Source organism: Myxine glutinosa, chromosome 5 (assembly GCF_964187855.1).
Source record: "Myxine glutinosa chromosome 5, kmMyxGlut1.1, whole genome shotgun sequence".
Taxonomy (NCBI): Eukaryota; Metazoa; Chordata; class Myxini; order Myxiniformes; family Myxinidae; genus Myxine; species Myxine glutinosa.
In genome coordinates, this window is record NC_136265.1 from 36921755 (window position 1) to 36944848 (window position 23094).

The window sequence follows — 23094 nt, forward strand, 5'->3', positions numbered from 1 at the left end:
CCAATGGCTTGATCTCTGATCATCAATTTGGTTTCAGACCAGGTCACTCTACTCTGGACATGCTGCTTCTGCTGTCTCAACAATGGATGGAGGTCCTCAATGCCAAACAGGAAATTAGAGCTGTCTCCCTCGACATATCACGTGCCTTCGACACGGTCTGGCACCCTGCTCTGCTCACCAAACTCTCCTCCTTTGGTATCCATGGAAATCTCCACGCATGGCTGGCGGACTTCCTCTCTAGTCGTCGTCAACGTGTGGCCCTGAATGGGTTTCTCTCATCTCCTCTTCCTGTTCAGGCTGGAGTTCCCCAAGGCAGTGTTCTGGGCCCCGTGCTTTTTCTGGTCTTCATCAATGATCTCTCTGACTCTCTCGAAAATCCTCTCTATCTCTTTGCTGATGACTCCACTCTCTGCCGCTCCATTCCTCTTCCCTCAGATCGGCAGTCTGCTGCCTCCTCACTCTCTGAAGACCTGGACAAAATCACAGACTGGTCAAACAAGTGGAACATGTCTTTCAATCCTGACAAATCTCACACTCTTACTATGTCTCTCCGAAAAGATCGACTGGACAACCCTCCCATCTACTTTCTCAACAATCCTCTCCAAGAAGTTCTGTCGCTCAAGATTTTGGGTCTCACTATCTGCCATGATCTTTCTTGGGAAAACCACATTTCCAAGCTGGCCTCCAAAGCCAGTCGCCGACTGGGCATCCTCCGTCGTGCGAAGTCCTTCCTCGGCACACCTGAGCTCCTCACCACATACAAGGCTTTCATCCGCAGCTCAATGGAATACTGTTCTCCCCTATGGGCCGGTGCTCCTGCCTCACACCTAGCTCGGCTTCACGCTGTTGAAACCAAAGCTTTCAGAATTATTGGAATCTCCCGCGATGAAGCTATCTCTGAGGGCCTTTCACTCACTCACCGCAGGCAGGTAGGTGGTCTTTCTGTCTTCTACCGACTCCTCTCCGGCCTTGCACCCCCAGCTCTCTCTGTGCTCTGTCCCCCAAATATTCCTACAGGTCGCACAAGATCTGCCAGCAACCCTCTGATGGTTAAACTGCCGAAATCTCGGCTCTCCGCTCACCTTCACTCTTTCATTCCTCTTTTCTCCCGCCTCTGGAACAAACTCCCTCACTCCCTTCAATCCCACTCCTCCCTCCAGGTCTTTAAAACAGCTGTTCACCACCATCTCTTATCTTCCCCCATCCAAAACCTTGATCTTTTCTACCCCCGCTAATTCACCCCAGGTCCACCTTGTTTGAAATTCCAACTTCTTTCCTGGAAGTCCTGGCAGTGTCCATATGTTTTATACCTCTCCCACTGCCCCCTTCCCACGCCCCCCCCCCCAAAGCCCTCGCCCTCTCTCAGATCTCTCGATGTCTCCATGTCTCTCGGTCCCTGCTCTCAAATGTTGTGTTTGTGTCCTTCCCCCCTCTCTCCCCATCTTGTCTACCGCTCCCTATGTTATATGTTTTATGTGTCGGTTTGTCTTTCTGTGTGATTAATGTTCGCTCTTTCACGAGCCTCGATCTTGTATACAAAAAAAAAAAAAAAAAAAAAAAAACACATACATACACACAAACACATACATACACACAAACACATACATACACACAAACACATACACACACACATACACACACACACACACACACACACACACACACACACACAAAGGTGGATACTTTGAGACCTGATAAGACCCTGTTCCACCTTCTGAAACCCGCATATGGAGATAACAACCACACACCCGCAAACACACAAAAACACACACACAAACACCCCCCCCCCCCACACACACACGCACACACAAACACAGACACAACCACACACACACACATACATATGCACACTAACACATACATACACACAAACATATACACACACAAACACAAAAACACAAACACCCACACAGACAACACACATACACACACAAACACATACACACACACAAACACATACATACACACACAAACACATACATACACACACGCAAACACATACACACACACACACACATAAACTCATACATACACACAAACACATACATACACACAAACACATACACACACACACAAACACAAACACATATACACACACAAACACATACATACACACAAACACATAAATACACACAAACACATACACAGACACAACCACACACACCCATACATACGCACACTAACACATACATACACACAAACACATACATACACACAAACATATACACACACAAACACACAAAAACACAAACACCCACACAGACAACACACATACACACACAAACACATACACACACAAACACATACATACACACACAAACACATACATACACACACAAACACATACACACACACACACACACAAACACATACACACAAACACATATACACACACAAACACATACATACACACAAACACATAAATACACACAAACACATACACAGACACAACCACACACACCCATACATACGCACACTAACACATACATACACACAAACACATACATACACACAAACACATACATACACACAAACATACACACACAAACACATACATACACACACGCAAACACATACACATACACACACAAACATACATACACACACACATACATACACACAAACACATATAAGCACACACAAACACACACACAAACACATACATACATACATACACACAAGCACGTATACACACACACATACACAAACACACACACACATACATACACACAAACACATATAAGCACACACAAACACATATAAGCACACACAAACACACACACACACAAACACATACATACACACATACACACAAACACACACACACAAACACAAACACAAACGCACACATACACAAACACACAAACACAATTCCCTCCTTGATGCCCTGTACATGAAGCACATGAATTATTTTCTCCCATGCCCACATATCTGATATTACCATGATATTGCTGCATTTCAAATTGCACGTTTCAACGTGGGATGTTCTTTTGAAAATCATATCTCTAATCTCTCCTTTCTTCCCTCTGTTTGATAACCTTGTGTGCATTACAATATTATTTTAGGCAATAACAAGAAGATTCAGCAGCACTGAAAAAATACCCCCATTCCATGATCCGCCCCATTTTGCCTTTAGCTCTGTGCTCATGTTCACACCTGGTTTTGTAGATCTACTGTAGATCATAGACAGTTTAAACAGGTACTGCACATTGTATATAGATTGTAGTTAATTCATGAATTAATGAAGTAATATTTCAATCAATATTTTAAGGTACTGATAGGGTTCTGATGTTGGATGAATAGATAGGTGCGGATGAGAGAGAGGGTTTGATAGCACAACACAAATCAACACGTATCCACAAGCGAGTGCAGGCAGATTGGATAGCCAGCTTAAGTGATTTATTCGGGTTTGTATACTGTGGCTGTCCAAGCTGGTTACCGTGGCACTCACAAACATCACCTCCATGGTGCCAAACTTTGCAAATCGAACTTCCATCAATTTGTTTTGTCCGTGCCATCTCACTCCTTTTCCTCATCGAGTGGTCATATAACTTCAGATTATTGTAAAATTGTGGACAAATCCACCGTATGAATTACTGAAGGTACCATATGTTCTTCCTCTTCCTTCTTCCCTCTTTCCCTGAACAGATGGAATTTTGGAAAGCTCGATATGGTGAGTTTCGGGGTTGAAATAAGTGTGGAATACAGGGGCTAAAACTCAAGACCCCAAGATCTTAAGCCAGCCACCCTAACCGTTAAGCCAACACCACTCGCTATCAATATTGCAACTGCCAGACTGAAATAGTATCTCAACCCTGATTATACTCCTGTGTATATTGAAAAATAACAATCAAGAATAACATTAATTACAATCATATTTCTTTGCTTGACTTGAACTTTTGGTCCTATCGCATACAGCCTTTAAATATGTAGTCACCTTGAGCATGAGCATACTCCATCCATTTTCCTGCTTGTGCACCTGCTTGTTGCTTATGATTGAGAAAGGAGAGTTTGCGTGAAGCTCTGGATAATGCGGGCGTTGTGCAGATGCAGATGACTGTGAGTCACAGCCATGCCAGAACGGTGGGCAATGCCTTGACATGATCGGAGAGTACTCGTGCACGTGCAGCAAGCAGTGGCAAGGGCGCAACTGCGAGAAGCGTGAGTTGTTGGCCAATATCGCTGTTGGTACAACATTAACCACTTTGTTTGCATTGTCCTTCTTTGTACATCAAGTACCCCCCCCCCCTTCTGGTACCCTCCCCTTCATCGAGTACCATTCCCTCCCCCCCTCCTTCCCATGCCTCCACCCCCCAAGCCCTCTCCCTCCCACAGATCTCCCGATGTCCCTGCTCTCCATCTTGTCTCCCGCTCCCTTTATCATATGTTTTATATGTCAGTTTGTCTTTTTGTGATAAATGTTAGCTCTTACACGAGCCTCAATCTTGTATACCGAAAAAAGAAAAAAAAAAACTCTCCCACCCTCCCTTCCCATGCCTCCTCCCCACAAGCCCTCTCCCTCCCACAGATCTTCCGATGTCCCTGTTCTCTACTGTTGTACTTGTGTGCTTCCCTCTCTCTTCCCATCTTGTCTCCCGCTCCCTTTATTATATGTTTTTAACTCAACTGGACTATGTCCAGCTGGGTTTTTGTCGACACCCAGCATAATTCCATATATAAAACATCTGCAACATTTGGCAATTATTCTTCCAAAATGCGTTTTGCTTCAGAACAAATGTTGAACTTCTGTTTGAAAAGAAGAGGCTGATCACTTGTGTTTGAAAATCAAGTATGAAACACTTTCTTCTGATGTCTTCATAGCACCTACACTATTTCGCATAGGGTTTCCGCTGTCGTGCTAGCTGGGCAGAATCATAAACTGACCCTGCTCTGCATGTAGCATCCTTGCCACTCTTGCTGTGAGCCATAGTAGTTCTTGAACAAGGCCTCACAGTTGTAGTTGACTTGCCTCCTCACTCATCATGAGCGTAGAGCAAGTGTTGATGTGATGTTGGTTGACCGGCAAGATATGGAACAGAGATGGCAGATGCATCCACAGCGATGTTAGGACCATGGTGTTCAAGTTATCCATGGTCCATGCCAGGGGCAACCAGCAGGGTCATGGAGGCCCGTTGTAGAGGAAGGAGCACAGCCATCCACTTACAGCTCCGCGCTGGTTCCCCGGAAGTTGGTGGAGCAATGACACAAGTCACCGCATCCAGTAGAAGTTGCAGGTAAGATGTTGTCGTCCCACAATTGCTGACGTGATGAATGTTCCAGACACTTGAACAGAAGCAAGTGATCGCCCTTCTTCCATGCTTTGCAATGTGATCCAGGCAAATGGTCACATGAATTTTCCTTGGTGAAGGTAAGCATCCGTTTCCAATTTTACAAAGGAGAATGTCTTCATCATTCTTTGAGAAGGAGGGTGTATGCCACGATTAACTTCATTTTTAGCCACAAATTTTCTTTCTCGAACTTCTTCCCAATGCCGTTATCACTCCATTTGAGATGTGATCTGGTCTTATCCTTCACTCAGCCACATCTGAATCTGCTTTCAACACACTCTGGATCAGACAGGGTACATCTTGACATGAAATTACCATGTTTTAACTAATCATGTATATCTTGTAACAGCTTCACATTTAACAATTTGCTGTTTTCCTCAAAGCATTCAAAAGGTTATATTCATTTATATACTTCACACGGATAATATCCAAATCAGGTATGTATTTTCACATATATCACAAAGACATAAAGTCCAACATCAGATGTGTTTAATTTATGATATCTCCACCAACTCAGACATCTCTAACCTTCTGATTCTTTCATTGACAATTTAAAATTATGTGGTTCTTGTAATACAAACAAATAAGGAATGTAATCACTATCTTACCTTTTATATCATTAATTTTCCTTATATCATTACCAAACAGAAATAAAATGAGTCCTTCATATTTCTCACAAATGCTTCACTCATGCATTGAAATCATTCATTAATAATGGTTAAAATCGCAAATAGGAATATCTAATTGCAAACAAACTATGCAAAATGTATTAATTATCATAGATTCTCCACACTTTTTTTTTTTTTTTTAACATGAGTAATTAGTTCTATAGTGTTTACTACTAGTATGTGAACTTCAAATGGTACCTTATAGCACATTAATTTTCATGATTTGTAACTTGGGGTGATATGAATTCACTGCTCTTGTAAAACTGGTACAATTCATAACATTTCTATTATGTCCTTATCTTGACTCTACTCTATCATTTGTACCATTACTTGATTCAACCCTTCTTTTTTTTTAAATCTCGTTCTTCATGTCATCATAATCCTCTTTTGGTTCCATATTAGTTTCTATTCTCATCAGCATCCTATGATTTGTTAATTTGTTCCAACACACTGTAACCAAGGGTTTTTTTAAACCAAGCCTCCACCAAACTACTTCCAATAACAATCATAAATTTAACTCAAAATGTAAGTTTAAACAAAACTTCGGACACTGAAGTTCAAAGAGTCAACAAATTCATTTTATAAACAGATCTAGAAATATTTTAACTACCACTCTTCCAAATATATTGTTGCGGTTTTGTAAATAAAGGCAACCCCCCCCCCCTCCCCCCCCCACCCCCCATAGTTAATTACACCACAACATGTAGCCTCGCATAGTTAGTTATTTCTTATTAAATGTGAAGTATAGTCTCCTTCCCGGTGTTAGTATGCGTTGAGGCAGGCAGGATAATGGTAGGCCTCATTGCAGCCTAAAGTGCCTCGTCATGGGCCTAAGCCAGGCCTTGCAGGCCCGAAGGAGGAGCTAAAGGGCATGGCCAATGAGCAGCGAGCAGCCAATGGGAGCTGAAGGGAGTGGCCGAGGGTGACCAATAAGGGGCTGACACGACACGTGAGCCCAGGCGGTCAATGGAGGCCCGTGGAACATTCGAGTGGGGGTGTCGGGGGGCTATAAAACCCGGCCCGGACTCCCCGCTCGCTCTCTCTTGCACTGCTGGCTGACACTCTCTGCCTCGTTGACCCTGAGATACTGAGCTTCTTCTTGCCGGGTTCCTGCTAGCCTCTCCCTCTGACGCGATCTTTTGCCAGAACGCTATACTCTCCCTCGCTCGCTTGGCTCCTGCAGTTTGAGATACGCTCCTCGGGTTCCTGCTACGTGCACGTCCTTGATCAACACCCCTCTGCCGCGAACATCTCCGGTTGTGGTGTCCCAGGCTGGAGCGATCCTTGGGGGTTTTCGTCCAACGAGCCCGTCCAGGCAAGCTGCACGAAGCGGCCGCGCTTTGTGCGCATTACCCACTTCCTTCCCTTCCCCGAACGAATGAGGGCCCTTGTCTGGGAACCTAAGTAAGGCCGCTAAGATTCTCCGCTTTGTCCCTTTTTCTGTGAATACTGTACATTGTGAATAAATCCTGTGTTTGGTTTCCATCCTGGCCGTCATCGTCCTTTCCACATTGGCCTAGCATCGCCCCAAATTAAAACCGCTCGATCAAGCTCGATAGTGATAACGGCACGAGTTACGCGATGCACAACCGCTCGGGCGTCCAGTACCAGCGTGACTCGTGCGGGGTTCAGTCCCCGTTCTCACAGCTGCGTGTGTCGAAGGTACTCGGGTCGTGACCGTTAACCCTTCCGCGCGTAGCCACGGGCTCGGCGGCTGGAATTGCTTAGCAATCCGTCCACCACGAGTGTAGTGTGGTGTGGTTGGCGGCCTCGTGGACTCGGAGTTCGAAGGGGAGCAGGGCTTAACCCCCCCTTAGTACGTCGACGAACCCGAGATCCGCAACAATATGGTCTTGACCTTGCAAACCTTTGTACAATCCTAGAATTTTGCTCCCTTATCCCTTAGCTCTTAGACATTTTATTTACAAGCATTTCATATACTTTGTAAAAATATATACATATATATATATATATACAGATCTTATTATTCATCCAATGTTTTTCCTTGCCAACTGTCATATTATAACATTTTAATAAACAATAAATTCCCTCCATTACTTGCCAAATACTCATCTGTAAATTACATATGCAATTAAAGTTTTTCCCAATTTGTCTGGCCTTTACGGCCGTAGAAGTTTCTGCTAACATGCAGTACCTTTTTATCTACCAAGCAATTATTCTTCCACATAAGACCTCTACCAAATTTTAAAATCTGGGATTTCTGATTATATGTATGCACACTCTCAGGACATTTCAGGCTGCTGTTAACAATCCACTGCGCTAAATTAATTCCTTTTCCCACAATTAATTAATTAGTACAAATTGAGGATGTTATCCCTATCATATTCATTTATAGATTCATTGTTTTGGATCTGTCTTTCAACTGCCGTAAGGAAGAATAATAGCTCTTATGAGTCTTAGTAATATCTCACTTAATTTACCCAGCATCTAAAAATTATTTACTATCCATCCATTCTCCTTCTGTTAACGAGCGACTTTGTTTAAATTCCAAAGCTTAATTTGGTGAATCACATGTGTACAACCACTGCTTATTCAGACACTTTTTGTGTTGTAGAAAATATCCAAGTAAGTGTTACGCCCCTATAGCTGTTTCTTGTCTATTTCTATGCAACTAGTGAGTACCAATGACACCAGTATGCCAATATAGGTATTCCAAGTTATTAAAATATATTACAGGTACACGTAACATCACGTTCTGATTTTAAACTACGTAAGAGCGCGTTCATATCTGTCCCTTGGTTTGAGATTCACAATACATTCCATTTAAAAAACTCACAATAGTGGCTGAATATTCCCATTTATTATTTCTCTCTTAAAATCCCATTCCATTACCAAAATGTCGCTCAATCAGATTTTTCCCATCTTTTTTATGATGTTAATAACTAATAAAATCAACCAACTTGGTCCATTGCACAATCTGATTTGTTCATTTCCATTTACCATCCTTCTTCATTTCTCGTAAAATCCATGTTTTATGAAAATTAATATACATTCAAGTCTGGTGTTACATTTCCTTTATCAATTCAGCAAAATTTTCTGTCCAGGACCCATTCCTTGGTACTTATCAAAATATTACCATTTTCAGGGAGTATTTTAAAATCTCCTTTCATAAATCATCCAGCTCATCTTAGTGAGCTCTTCCCCATTTTCACATCTGTCTTTGTCTGTTAACCCATATCATCTACCCCTAATACACATCTATACCTACAGCCCAATTTTTACATGCTGATAAAAATATGTATCAGAAATCCGTAAGCAGAGTACTCTGGTAAATGTGTGTAAGATCTCTTACAAATTTGGCTAATGCACTCCCACATTTTTTACTTTTTAATGTTATAAAGCTCATATCCATAAATAGCTTTGTGTCCTCATATAAGCATTATCAAAAATGGAATCCCAAGGTTACTCACAATTTCCTACTGTTAATTAATGGCTGCTTGTAACTCAGCACATCAAATCTTTGCATTCCATCTGCCTTGTCAAAAGAGATAAGATAACCTTCATAATCAAATTATGTCTTTTATTTTATGGATATTCGATCCTATCCACTTTATGTTATTTATTTCAAGACAGGTATACTGTCATTTGCAGCAATCTTAAAAAAAAAAAAATACACAAACTCATGCATTATGTACACTTATTTGCGTCGGAACCATTATTTCCCTATCAGGGTGGGTGTCAATTTCATAAAGTTTGTCCCTTAATTTTTTAGAAACGCAGATACACAAACAGACAAAAAATTTTCTTCGAAAACCCCTACAGTGTCCACATTGAAATCACCCTTTGTCTCAAACAATTGATTATCCAAATTTGACAACACAACCCTTCTCCCACCAGCCGACCACTGACATATCAATCGTGCAAAAACAATAGTCCGAAATTCTCACCTGATCGTCATGTGATTTTCATCACTTGATTCCCAAAAAGGAATTTGTAAACCAAATATTCCAAAATTTGTAAATTCAAAAGTTGTTTTGCCCAAAATGCTCCCTAAAACCACATTTTTTATCGGCAAATATGAGGCTTCCAGAATTAACTCCAATCCTGGATCTTTTAATTCAATGTTCCCAAAATTCTCCAATTTCGGCATTTGATCAATTAATTATTACATTGCTAATAAGCAAAAATGAATCATTCGTGCTCCGAAGACTTTGCAGCCACAGGAAGCACAGCCATTTTCTCATCTTGGTCTGGTTATCTAGTCTGTTGAGGCCAATCGTCATTTGGGGTCTGCAGCAACGGAGGCCTAGTCATTGTCTGAGGTGCGGGTGAGCGCTGGTACCCTTGATCTTGGTTCCCTATTTGAATACGGACAACGTCGTCTCCAGTGTCCCAATTCTCCATACTTAAAACACTGGTCTTCACAACCCTTTCTCTCAGGCCTACCTATCCTGTTACTTCCTTGTCGATTATGTCTCTGATTTTCCGTTGGATCATAGGAAAATTCTCTGTACCGTTCTACTTGGCGAAACAGGTGGGAATTAGGTGGGGCAAATGTCACTTTCACTCCTACATTCGAAGGCATTCATGTATCTCCTCCAATGTATCCTGTATCCCTTTTAGTTTAAGTTCTAGGTCCGTTATCCTTTCTTGCTGTTCCCACTTCCTGGACTCAACATCCCAATAATGGAATGCCAGCCAGTCTACCGTTAGGTTCTGTCTCTTCCTGGCTTTCAATTATTGTCCTAATCTTTCCAATCGACTTCGCTCAAATGTACCGTCTCTTGGAAACTCCTTGGCATGTCCTTTTGTCCACAAATACCAGTTCTCAACATCCTTAATGGCCTCTATACCTTAATGATTGTACATATAATATGTACAAGTACCTTTTTGTGGAATATCTGGTTCACCTTTTCTCCCCTTACAGGCCCTTATTTCCCATAATTCCGATATGAATGTACTAGGTAAACTACTATGATCTGCACTTCTGCGTACACCTGTACACACTATCCGCTGTGTGTACTATAAATAAAATCTGCTGGGGTTTATTCCACCTTGCACACCGTAACCTGGATGTTGCGTCTTCTGAGATTGGTATTATAGCCGTTCTTCACTGGTGATTCCAGGAAGGGTCTCTCCACAGCTTTCAATTGATGGTTGCAGCTGACTCCAGGAACACCTCCTTTTTCTACAACCATTTCACCAACCGATCCCCAAACTGATCGCGCAGGTAAATCACCACCGATAGGTGGAGAACCACTTATCGGTCCCTCGTCACCAAAGCCAAAACACTTTTGCGGAGGCCAGGTAATTGCGTTCCCTGTTGAAAAGTCACACCAGATGTTAAGCACATGTGTAATATATATATATATATATTTGGACCTTTCCTTTTTCCAACTTACCACCTTGCTCATTTTTCAAGGTATCTTCACATTGACATGAATATTCTGATTCCACATTGATTTCACAATGAAATTGAACTGAAAATTGAATAAAATTGAATTGAAATTTCACAATGAACAAACAAAATTTCACAGTGAAATTTATCACATTCTTTAATTAAATTATCTTCCAATCAAATCAAAAATCAAAAATCAAAATGGTTCATCTTCTTCTATCAAATTTTCCCAAAAAAATCAAGGTTATTTTCACAATCTTCTGATATCCACTCTAATCCATTTCCCTATCAAATCTTACGGAGGAACCTGGAAGAGAATGGAAAATCAAAAGCTCTATAAAGTGAACAATATTGTGTTGTTCAAACCCACCAAAAAAAAAGGAAAAAAAAGATTGAATCAAGTAATGGTACAAATGATTAGAGTAGAGTCAAGATAAGGACATAATAGAAATGTTATGAATTGTGCCAGTTTTACAAGAGCAGTGAATTCATATCACCACAAGTTACAAATCATGAAAATTTATGAGACTCGGACAGCTTTCAACTCAACTGCAGTTCATTTGTCGTAATATTCCCAGGGATGGGTTTTAAGATCTCTGCAAGGTTCTTCTTTATCATACCTGTTGCTCCAATTATCACTGATACAATGTCGCCGTTTTTCTCCGGCCATCTTTTCTTTTTAGGTTCCTTCTGATACACTAGTGCTGTGTTTTGGTCAGTTATTACCTGAGAAAATCGAAGATTTTTCAGGTCTGTTTGTTTGTCTTGTGCGTTATTCTGTCTTATTCGTTATTCGGAAGCCTCTCCTCCATGAAAGACACATGAAAGCCCGCTTGGAGTTTGCAAAAAACTACCTAAAGGACTCTCAGACTGTGAGAAACAAGATTCTGTGGTCTGATGAAACGAAGATTGAACTGTTTGGCTTCCATCTGGCCACTCTGCCATAAAGTCCAGATCGGTGGAATGTTGCAGTGATGGTTGTCCTTCTGGAAGTTTCTCTCATCTCCACACAGGATCTCTGGAGCTCAGCCAGAGTGACCATCGGGTTCTTGGTGACCTCTGTTACCAAGGCCCTTCTCCCCCGATTGCTCAGTTTGGCCAGGCGGCCAGCTCTAGGAAGTGTCCTGGTTGTTCCAAACATCTTCCATTTAAGAATTATGGAGGCCACTGTGCTCTTGGGAACCTTCAATGCAGCAGAAATTTTTTTGTAAGTTTCCCCAGATCGGTGCCTCGACACATTCCTGTCTCTGAGCTCTGCAGGCAGTTCCTTCGACCTCATGGCTTGGTTTTTGCTCTGATATGCATTGTCAGCTGTGAGACCTTATATAGACAGGTGTGTGCCTTTCCAAATCATGTCCAATCAATTGAATTTACCACAGGTGGACTCCAATCAAGGTGTGGAAACATCTCAAAGTTGATCAAGAGAAATGGGAGGCGCCTGAGCTAAATTTCAAGTGTCATAGCAAAGGGTCTGAATACTTATGTAAATGTGATATTTCAGTTTTTTCTTTTTAATAAATTCGCAAAACTTTCTAAAAACCTGTTTTCTCTTTGTCATTATGGGGTATTGAGTGTAGATTGATGAGGGAAAAAATGAATTTAAACGATTTCAGCATAAGGCTGCAACATAACAAAATGAGTAAAAACTGAAGGGGTCTGAATACTTTCTGAATGCACTGTATGTGCATTTTCAAACCTGTTTGTTTGTCTGTCTGTTTGTGAACAAGATATCTCAAAAACTTGTGGACGGATTCGGACGAAATTTGGTGGAGGGGTTAGGTGTGTGGCAACGGACAAATGATTCGATTTTGGTGAAGATCAGGATCCGAGAATTTTTGTAAAGTGATTCCTCACCATTGAGAGCTAGGTCAAAAAACGATATGTAGCATGATATCTCAAAAGGTTGTGGTTGGATTCGGACGAAACTTGGTGTATGAGTTGGTTCGGTGACAAGAACAAACCGATTCGATTTTGGTTCAGGTCTGAATCCAGATTTGGCCTATCAGTGGATAGAAAACGTAAACTGTTCAGCCTGGCGGAGGTACGCGCTCTACCAAGTGTCGCTACCAAGTGTCGCCCTTACAAAGAACGTCAATGCTGGATTAGGCCATTAGGCCCATCAAAGCCTGTGCAATGGTTGCAAACTTTTTGTTTGTCCGTGCTCTATCCTTTTTGAATGCTGAGCACCAGGCAAGGAAGCAGCAGGTACTATTTTTAAAGTGTTTGGTATAACACAGCCGAGGTTCAAACCGTTGTCCTCCCAGACTAAGAGCGGATGTACTAACCTTTATGTTGACGAGTCTGTTTAACACTGAAAGAGGTGGCAAAGGAAAATGCACACACTTCCAATGAAAAAAATACAATCTTATTCTCCTTTTCTATTTCTATTCTCACTTTCATTTTTCATCATCATTCAAAGAAACTCGCTTACAAACCAAGAAATGAAAGATTCCTGCTTTGGAACAAACTGCTCCTCGATTCAAACATGCCTCTTCCATAAATGCATTTCGGGATGTAGTGAATTGTCTCAAATTCATCGATTTATCATCCTGCAATCCAACTATATTGGAAAAATGCAAAAAAATCTCATTAGGAAAACATGGAGCTCTCACACATGTGCTTGGAATGAGCCTCGGATATGAATCTTGTCCTTAATTCCCAACATCTCATCTTTCCCTCTCTCTCTCTCCTGCCCTCCAGCAAAGAAAACGTGCAAGTTTGACAATGGGGGCTGTGCACAGTACTGCATGGATAGCGAGCACGGCGTTGAAGGCTGCGGATGTGCCCTGGGATATACTTTGCATTCAGATGGACACACGTGCGTGGAACACGGTGCGGAATAAATGGCAGAAGAGGGGAGGTTGAAGGGATTTGAGGGGGCAAGATTTCTATGCATAGTTATAGGGGAATGTTCTAGAAAGTTCTATGATCTTCAGAAATGTTCTAGAGAGTTCTAGAAAGTTATATGATCTTCAGAAATGTTCGACAATGTTCTAGAAAGTTCTACGATCTTCAAAAATGTTCTCGAATGTTCTGGAAAGTTCTATGAATTTCAGGAATGTTCGAGAGTTCTAGAAAGTTCTATGAATTTCAGAAATGTTCTAGAAAATTCTATGTTATAGCTTATCCACGAGCCTCAACATTGTACACAAAAAAGAAACATTTAGGATAAGTGAATGCAGATTCATGGCATTATTAGCCAGTGGAGGAATTTCAGGAAATCCAATGCCTGGATAGATATTTTAACGAGAGCTGAGCTGAAGTGAATTAATCATTTGGAGGGTTCGATACCAGTGGAGGTTTTTGGGGCATGTGCATGTAGGAAAAATGTTAATGGATATCGAGAGGCTTGATCTCCATTTAAGCACTGTTTTGTCTGTGTTCCCAAAGTGGAATTCCCCTGCGGAAAAATCCAGGTGCAATCACGTGCATCTCGAGATGTTCAAACTCAGCTGGAAAGGGAAAGGATTGAAAAACATGATGCGGAAGTTGAACAAAAAGGTGACAGTTGTAGATAATAGGATTTAACTTTGCTCTTGATGTTTTAATGTTTTAATCATATATTGATTTTTCTAAAAGAATATTGTTTGCGAAAAAGTGGTAATATTTGTTCCAGCAAAAAAAACTCGTCACTGCAGAAAATATCATATGGTTGTAAAATATTGTATGATACTAGCAGAATCCCATGGTAAAAATACCACAATATAAAAATAAAATAACAAAAGAAGCCTTCTATTCTTGCACTGGTTGAAAGAGCTCAAAAATGGGAGGTTATATATTTCTTAACAAAGATTTTCTTTTTCGGGAGTGATGGAGGCAGCGGTCAGTTGCCTATACATCGCCCGGGTTCAATTTGTTTTTTGTCTGATATATATATATATGCATGGATATATATATATATGCATGATATATATATCAGACAAAAAACAAATTGAACCCGGGCGATGTATAGGCAACTGATACATCGGGGGATGTATATATATATATATATATATATATATATATATTGTTACAGACGTGGCTTAGATGTTATTTACCGAGCGGTTTGGTATGACCACGTCTGCACAAGTTACCCGATTATACCCGAACGTTGACTAATCGCGCTACGCTAGGTCAATGAAGGAAAAGACACACAGCTGGGATTCAAATGACACGACACCAGGGTTCAGTTCTCAAGACCTCCGGAGGAGGTTATATTGTTACGGAAGGTTAGATTACAAGGACGAGAGGTACAGCATAGAAAGACAAGCACTTAGACACACTCTTATATTATTCCCAACAGACGACAGATAAACGGGACAAAAGGCTGACTCACACGGGGTTTGATGGCTAGGAAAGGCAGGATCGATGGCTCCAGGTGCACCTGGGCTCAAAGGTCAGAATCGGCTCGGTCCGGTCCAGAGATGCGGGGAGGTATTCAGCGCTCGTACGTGGCAACTTCTCTCTCCAGGCTGGGGGCGCATCTGACCTCACATCCGGCAAGTGGCTGCGTAGATCCGGCGGGGAGTGACACGCCCTCGGCTCGTTAGCTCCGCCCCAGATGGAATCGGCTCGTTGCTTCTCATTGGGTGCGTGCGGGGGGGTTACCGGCTCCGCCCTTGACGAGGAGCTGACAGCCAGCCCCTTCGTGGTAACCCCGTGGAGCGCATGGTCCGGCGCGCATTGTCAATGGCGGCTAACCGAGCCGGTGTGATGACGCACACTCCCCCGGTGCAGCGTCGTTGTTGTTGTAATTGTTGTTGTAGTTGTAGTTGTAGTTGTAGTTGTTGTTTGGGGAAGAAGATGGAAGGAGGTATGGGAAAGGTCCTAAACTCACTACTGGTGCCATATAATCACATTCTGGTGCAACGAAGAGTCAGAATTAATGGAAAGGAGTCCTTAACTGACATAGACTAAGAATAACTAGCAAGATGTCCGAAAGTTGTCTACGTGAGATGCGGTGGACCTGGGCACGACATTTAATGGGGGAAAAAGGGGAAGGTCGGCTCTACTGATTGTTGTTTACAGACAATGGGACTAGGGAATGGGGGATTGGGGATAGTTGGGGAGTATTGGGGAAATAGGGGAATATTTACAAGCGGATATGGAGGCCAAATTCCATATTCGCAACAATATATATATATATATAATTTCCCCGTAGATTCAGATTCATTTTAAGCAACTTTTACTGAAAACATTTTTCTCCCCGATGAGCGTTTCTGTGCTTCAAGGTGGGACAGACTGACAGCATTACCCTATTATATTCTAGTATAGCCTATTATATTCCAGAAGAGGCCAGTCTCGTCAGAGTTGAACACCTGCTCTGGGAGGTATCCCTTCTTTTTAATCAGCCTCACGAGTTGAGCAGGGAATGCTTTTGCTGCCTCGTAGTCTGCGGAGGCATGCTTCCCTGTGAGCTTCACATTTTTCAGGCAGTACCACTCCTTGAAACGACGGAACCATCCCCTGCTTGCAGTGTATGAAGTCGCGCTGCTTCTACCATCATCACTCGGTGCATTACTCGTGCTGGCACCACCCGTGCCAGACAGATGATCGTAAATTAGTTTGGCCTTTTTGCGAATGAGAGGTCCACTCAAAGACATTATTTTGCGTGTTGTCCTCGATCCATATGCTGAGAGCCTTCTCCATCCTTTCTCTGTGGACATCCCGGACATGGGTGACCACCTTCGTACTCGATACAGTGCTCACTGAAATACTGTCACGAGTCGCCTTCTCGTTCTTCCGTATGTAGCAAACGGTGGATCCGTTGACGCCATAATGCCTGCCCACAGAGGCTGCACTCTCTCCTCTTGGTCGTATAGCTCTACTTTCTGGCTCAGGCTCATCACTTTCTTCTACCTCTTGGTAGTCAACACATCTCCGGCACTGCTCTTGTGCTTGGGAGCCATGATTGAACGATGAGCAGAGCGAGAGTCAAAAACGCAGGTCAAAGCAACGGGACGAGAACAATGATCGAGATCCAGGACACAGTCTGTTTATGTGGGAATGCGAGCATTGTGGGAGGGGTGAATTGTGGGAGGGGTTGCAGGAGGGGTGAATTATCTGACATTGTTTGTGGGGGACGTTATCGGATGATGCTGTATTGAGCCTATCTGCTAATTTCAACAATAGATTTAATGAAGCGTTTGCATTCTGTAATTTGCGGGGTTGACTTGTCTACACCTCTGGTGGAACATCCCCCGAAGCGTTTTCATTGTGTAAGATCTCTGATGATGCTTTACCATAAATTGCAAACTGTCATCGATTTAATGAAGCGTTTGTATTCTACAATTCGTGGGGTTGACTTGTTTACACATCTGGTGGGATATCCCATGAAGCTCGCTTACAGTGCGGCTAAAATGTGCGCCCACGAAAGCCAAGATAAAGCAAAGCACACAGCAGTGCATGTATAAGCAGGTCATGCTCCCGGCTCGTAGAAAATGTTTTTTGGGGTGTGTCCAGCTGCTATATGCATGACTGGTGAAAGATGGGTTTCATAGATACCATAAGTCAAGCTAATGGCTTGTGAAAATTTTCTTGTTGCTCCCCTGAAAAACCACGAATTCGCGGAACATGGCCGCGAACAGAAAAAACCGCGAATTCGCGGAACACGGCCGCCAATAGGAAAAAAACCACGATTTCATGGAACACGGCCACGAATAAAAAAAAACGCGAAATCACGGGGCACTTTTTTCACGAATAGAGAAAGAGGTCGCATTTTATCACCCGCGAATATGCGGAACCCACAAATAGCTGGGTCCGAATGTATACATATATACACACATGTATATATATATACATATATATACACATGTGTATATATATATATATATGTACAGACTTGGCATTTAATATGGAATTGTTTTTTTTTCTTGACTTGGGTTTACTTTCTTAACTCAGTATATCAATCTGGTGAGTTTCTTTTACACTTTGGTGATTTATTAGTTAAAAGAACCATGTCACTAATTGTCTGTCACAGCAAGAAGTCAACAACAGGATTATATCACAGGTGGCGTGGCAAAATGTACAGACAGGTGCATTTGATGATTGGCTTCACAGTCGGGTATACAAGGGTTGTTGCATTTTGTATTAGTGGAAAACAACTGCTGCACATCTCCAAAAGTTATTGCCGCTTCCTCTGGAGATGGTCCGTCAACTCGACAATGCTGTTTGTCATGGAGTGTTGGCTTTACGAAATTACGGCATAAAACAGCGTGCTATTGCTCGGTAGTATGGCATCACTCAAGGTCAGGTGTCAAAGATCCTGAAACGAAATGCTCAGAGGGGTGGCCCTACTCGAATACCGAGGCCAGGACGTCCCCGCAGAACCACAAGGAGGGATGATCGCCAGCTGCACCGGTTAGTCCGCAATGGCCGTACCAAGTCAGCTAATCGGCTTAGGGCTGAGTGGCAGCAACTGACAAATGTGCCTGTATCCAGAAGGCTAGTCAACCAACGACTGGTTCAAGCAGGCTATCGTGCCAGGCATCCCCTAAGAAAGCCACGCCTGACCAGACAACACCGCCAGCGCCGATTGCAGTGGGCCAGAGAGCACCGTCAATGGCAGCCAGGACACTAGAATCACGTGATCTTCAGTGACGAGTCTAGATTTCTGGTCTATCGTCAAGATGGCCGCGTCCGAGTGCGCAGACAAGTGCATGAAGCCTACAACAAAGATTGTATAGTGCCAAGAGTCCAAGCTGGAGGTGGTGGGGTGACCGTTTGGGCTGCTTTTCATGCAGGGGGCAAAACTGACCTGGTTGTTCTGAATGGAAACCTGAACCAGTTCAAGTACAGGGCCATTCTGGAAGAAATATTGCTTCCATTTGCTCGTGCACCCTTTTGAGGAAACTTTGTCTTCCAAGATGACAATGCACGGCCTCATCGTGCTCACATGATCCAACACTTTCTTGCTGACCGTGGTGTAGAGCATATGGAGTGGCCTGCCATGTCCCCGGATATGAATCCGATGGAGAACTTGTGGGCAGAATTAACGCGTCAAATCGACCACTTGGACCAGCAGCCGACCTCTGTGCGTGAATTGCAGCAGGCGATTGCACTGCGTGGCAAGCGATTCCTGTCCAAACCTTGGCCAATCTCGTGAACAGCATGCCTCAACGTGTACGTGCTCTCCTGAATGCTCGTGGGGGTTACACGAAGTACTGAACTGTAATTTTACTGTCCGTAATCCCAGTCGTAATTTAACATTTGTTTTTGTTAAAAAAAATTTTGGCTAATGTGCAAAATAAAGAGATACTTCTGGAAAACGTACAGAAGTTTAACACAGTACTGTCCATGAATTGAGTTCGATATCAGTTTACATCACTTTCAAGAATCAATTTATTTGTTTCGAAATGTCACGTGGTTTTTGTTTCTTTTAAAGGTCACATTAACAAAATCTAGAATAATTTCAACATAATTCCAATGAACTTTTGGTTCTAAGACATCTTGAAAAGTAAGTTCACCCCCACAAAAAAAATATTCCATATTAAATGCCAGGTCTGTATATATATATATATATATATATATATATATATATATATATATATATATATATAAATAAATAAATATATATATATTAATATATATCTATATATATAAAACGCAGTTTGTGTGTGTGTGTGTGTGTGTGTGTGTGTGTGTAATGTTACCGATAGACTCCTAAACGGAGAGGCTTACGTGCTTGATATTTGGCATAGACATGGCCATTGAGCCTGGGACGAACATGGCCGAACTCAAAATATTTGACGATCCATATTTTTTATTCATATTTACCTCAGCGCATTTCAGCGCACGGAATCAACGGAATCAGAGCAGGTGGGCGCTGATTCGCTCAGAGCGATCACGTGATGACGCTATGACGCTATGAACGCTATGACGCTATGAACGATATGACGCTATGAACGCTATGACGCTATGGAAAAAAAAATCGCTATGAACGCTATGACGCTATGCACGATATGACGCTATGAACGCTATGAACGCTATGATGCTATGACGCTATGAAAAAAAAAATTGCTATGAACGCAATGATGCTATGAACGCTATGACGCTATGACGCTATGAACGCTATGACGCTATGACGCTATGAACGCTATGACGCTATGAACGCTAAGAACGCTATGACGCTATGACGCTATGAACGCTATGGACGCTATGAACGCTATGACGCTATGAACGCTATGGACGATATGACGCTATGAACGATATGACGCGATGAACGCGATGACGCTATGAACGCTATGACGCTATGAACGATATGACGCTATGAACGCTATGACGCTATGAAAAAAAAAATCGCTATGAAACGCTATGAACGCAATGACGCTATGAACGCTATGACGCTATGAACGATATGAACGCTATGATGCTATGAACGCTATGAAAAAAAAAATTGCGATGACACTATGAAATGCTATGAACGCTATGAACGCTATGACGCTATGATGCTATGAAAAAAAAAATCGCTCGCTTTGCCAAGGGGCTCGCTCCCCCCCCCCCCCCCCCGTTCCCCTCCCCTCCCCTTCCCCCTCCCCCTCCCCCGCCCAGCAATGCCGGGTACTTCTGGTAGTATATTTATATATATATATATATAAATATATATATATACACATATATATATATATATATATATATATATATATATATATATATATATACACACATATATATATATATATATACACACATATATATATATTGTTGTGGATATGAGGATTGTGTTTTTTTAATTGTGTTTTTTATTATTAGTGCTTTATTCTGGACCCTCCTTACTCCAGTTATGTATAAAGGTCAAAGGGCGTCCCATAATTAGGTCATAAACAATCACGTCAGCCAATCATAGATTTCCCCCTTGTTGATAGTTATATCTTTATTATGTGTATTAGGGTAAGGCCTTGTCTTCCATTAAGATGACACTCCATTGCACCAAGTGAAACAAGATAGATTCCCTTTCATTCCCATTCCCAAAATCTCCATTTCCAGCTACATCCCCTCCAAGTCTCCATTGCCAACCGCACTGGGCAGTTTGCCAGGTTTGTTACAGCGGTGGGTTTCTGATTTCGCCCCAAAGCCGCCATTAAGCATGTGCTCAGCTCGGGGAAGAAGGGCGTGCCCGCCCATCATCATCAAGGGCGGAGCCAGAGGGCCGTGCCGACCAATCAGGGCCGAGGCGAGCTGACCGATGGGCGTGTCCTGAAGGCCGGCGGCTTGATCGCCTGAGGCGCTATAAAAGCGCGCACGCAAGAAGCGAGAGACGTGCAGTGGTTGGACCAAGCAAGGAGTTGTTGTTGAGTGGAGTTGTTGAGTGCAGTGGTTGGACCAAGCAAGGGAGTTGTTGAGTGCAGTGGTTGGACCAAGCAAGGGAGTTGTTGAGTGCAGTGGTTGGACCAAGCAAGGGAGTTGTTGAGTGCAGTGGTTGGACCAAGCAAGGTTGTGGAGTTGAGTGGTTGAGTGGAGTGGTTGAGTTGAGTGGTTGGACCAGATGAGCTTTTACAGAAGTGGTTGGACCAGATGAGCTTTTACAGAAGTGGTTGGACCAGATGAGCTTTTACAGAAGCAGATGAGTTTTGACAAGACGAGAGAGACGAGTCCTGAAAAGAGCACGCGACAGCCACAGCAGCAACAACAGCAGCTTGGGGCCTGGACGGCAGTTTTGAGAAGGGCCGCGAAGGAACGGCGGCTGCTAAACGCGCCGATCGTGCTGCAGTGTCCGTTGGACCTTCCTCTCCCTCCAGCCATCCACCTCCTGCCTTTCCATCCTTTTGTGTACGTGAGTTTGTTCTGTGTGTCTTGTCCCTGGGTTAATTAAGTTTGTATAAGCTTGCGTTGCACTGTGTCTCTAATATCTTCTGTAAATTATTTTCTTATCTTTCCTTCTTCCTTGGTTACTTTGAGCGTGTAAATAGTAAGAATAAATTTAGTAGTATTTCCAACCTTTTGGTTTTCTTCTTCTTCTTCTTCACATCCGTGTCGCTTTTGTCTTTTCCATATTGAATATCTGTGGCGCGATCCGGCCAACGTTCGGGAATCGGGTTAGTCGGGGTAACTGTTCGGCCGCGGTGCCATCCGCTCGGCAAACACAACATCTTATCCGCGGTCCGTAACAATTGGAGTCAGGAGTTGGGATTCGAACCTGGGACTAAATTTATTTAGCCCAAATTTTGGGACACCAATTGTGTTATTGGCAGTAACAATTGGTGTCGGGAGCGGGGTCGGACCCGAAGCGCGCTTAACGCGCTCAAAATTACGAGCTGCCGAAATTTGTTTTGTTTTAAAGAAAAACCTGAATTTTGAAATCGCGCCATGGATGGTCAAGGCGACGGGATGCCGGTGGGAGAGATAGACGGGGTAGAATCGACCCAGGACCTCGGGGAAATGCATGTGGAGGAGGGCAATGAGGAGATGGTTGAGGAGGTTTCAGGCGCGCAAAATGGCGCTCGCGCACGAGGTTACGGGCGCGCAAAATGGCGCCTCGCACATGGCTACAGCGGCCGCGCCCGCTGCACAAGTGGGAGGGATTGACATGCAGGCCCTCATGGAGCAATTTATGACGCAAATGCAGGCGTCCCTCAACCTGCAGTGGGACGAGATGAGGGCTAATAGTCAGCAATTGGGGAACCAGATGGATGCTCAGTGTGAGCGATTGGAGGGCCAAATGGGGGTAATGAGGGACGAAGCGAGGGGTACCAGTGCCCAAATTGGGAAGATAGACAAGAAATTTGAGGGGTTAGACAAGAAATTTGAGGGGTTAGACAAGAAATTTGAGGGGTTAGACAATGGGATAGAAGGGGTGAAACAT

General features: G+C 43.0%; 1 protein-coding gene across 1 annotated transcript in view; it reads left to right on the forward strand.

Moving 5' to 3' along the window:
* Positions 1-23094, forward strand: part of LOC137427686 (coagulation factor VII) — a 52283-nt gene that overhangs the window by 2196 nt on the left and 26993 nt on the right. The window contains exons 3-6 of the mRNA XM_068117342.2: positions 3649-3673; positions 4048-4161; positions 14016-14147; positions 14706-14816. Coding sequence (XP_067973443.2) covers positions 3649-3673; positions 4048-4161; positions 14016-14147; positions 14706-14816 — 382 coding nt within the window. The remainder of the gene's footprint in view (positions 1-3648; positions 3674-4047; positions 4162-14015; positions 14148-14705; positions 14817-23094) is intronic.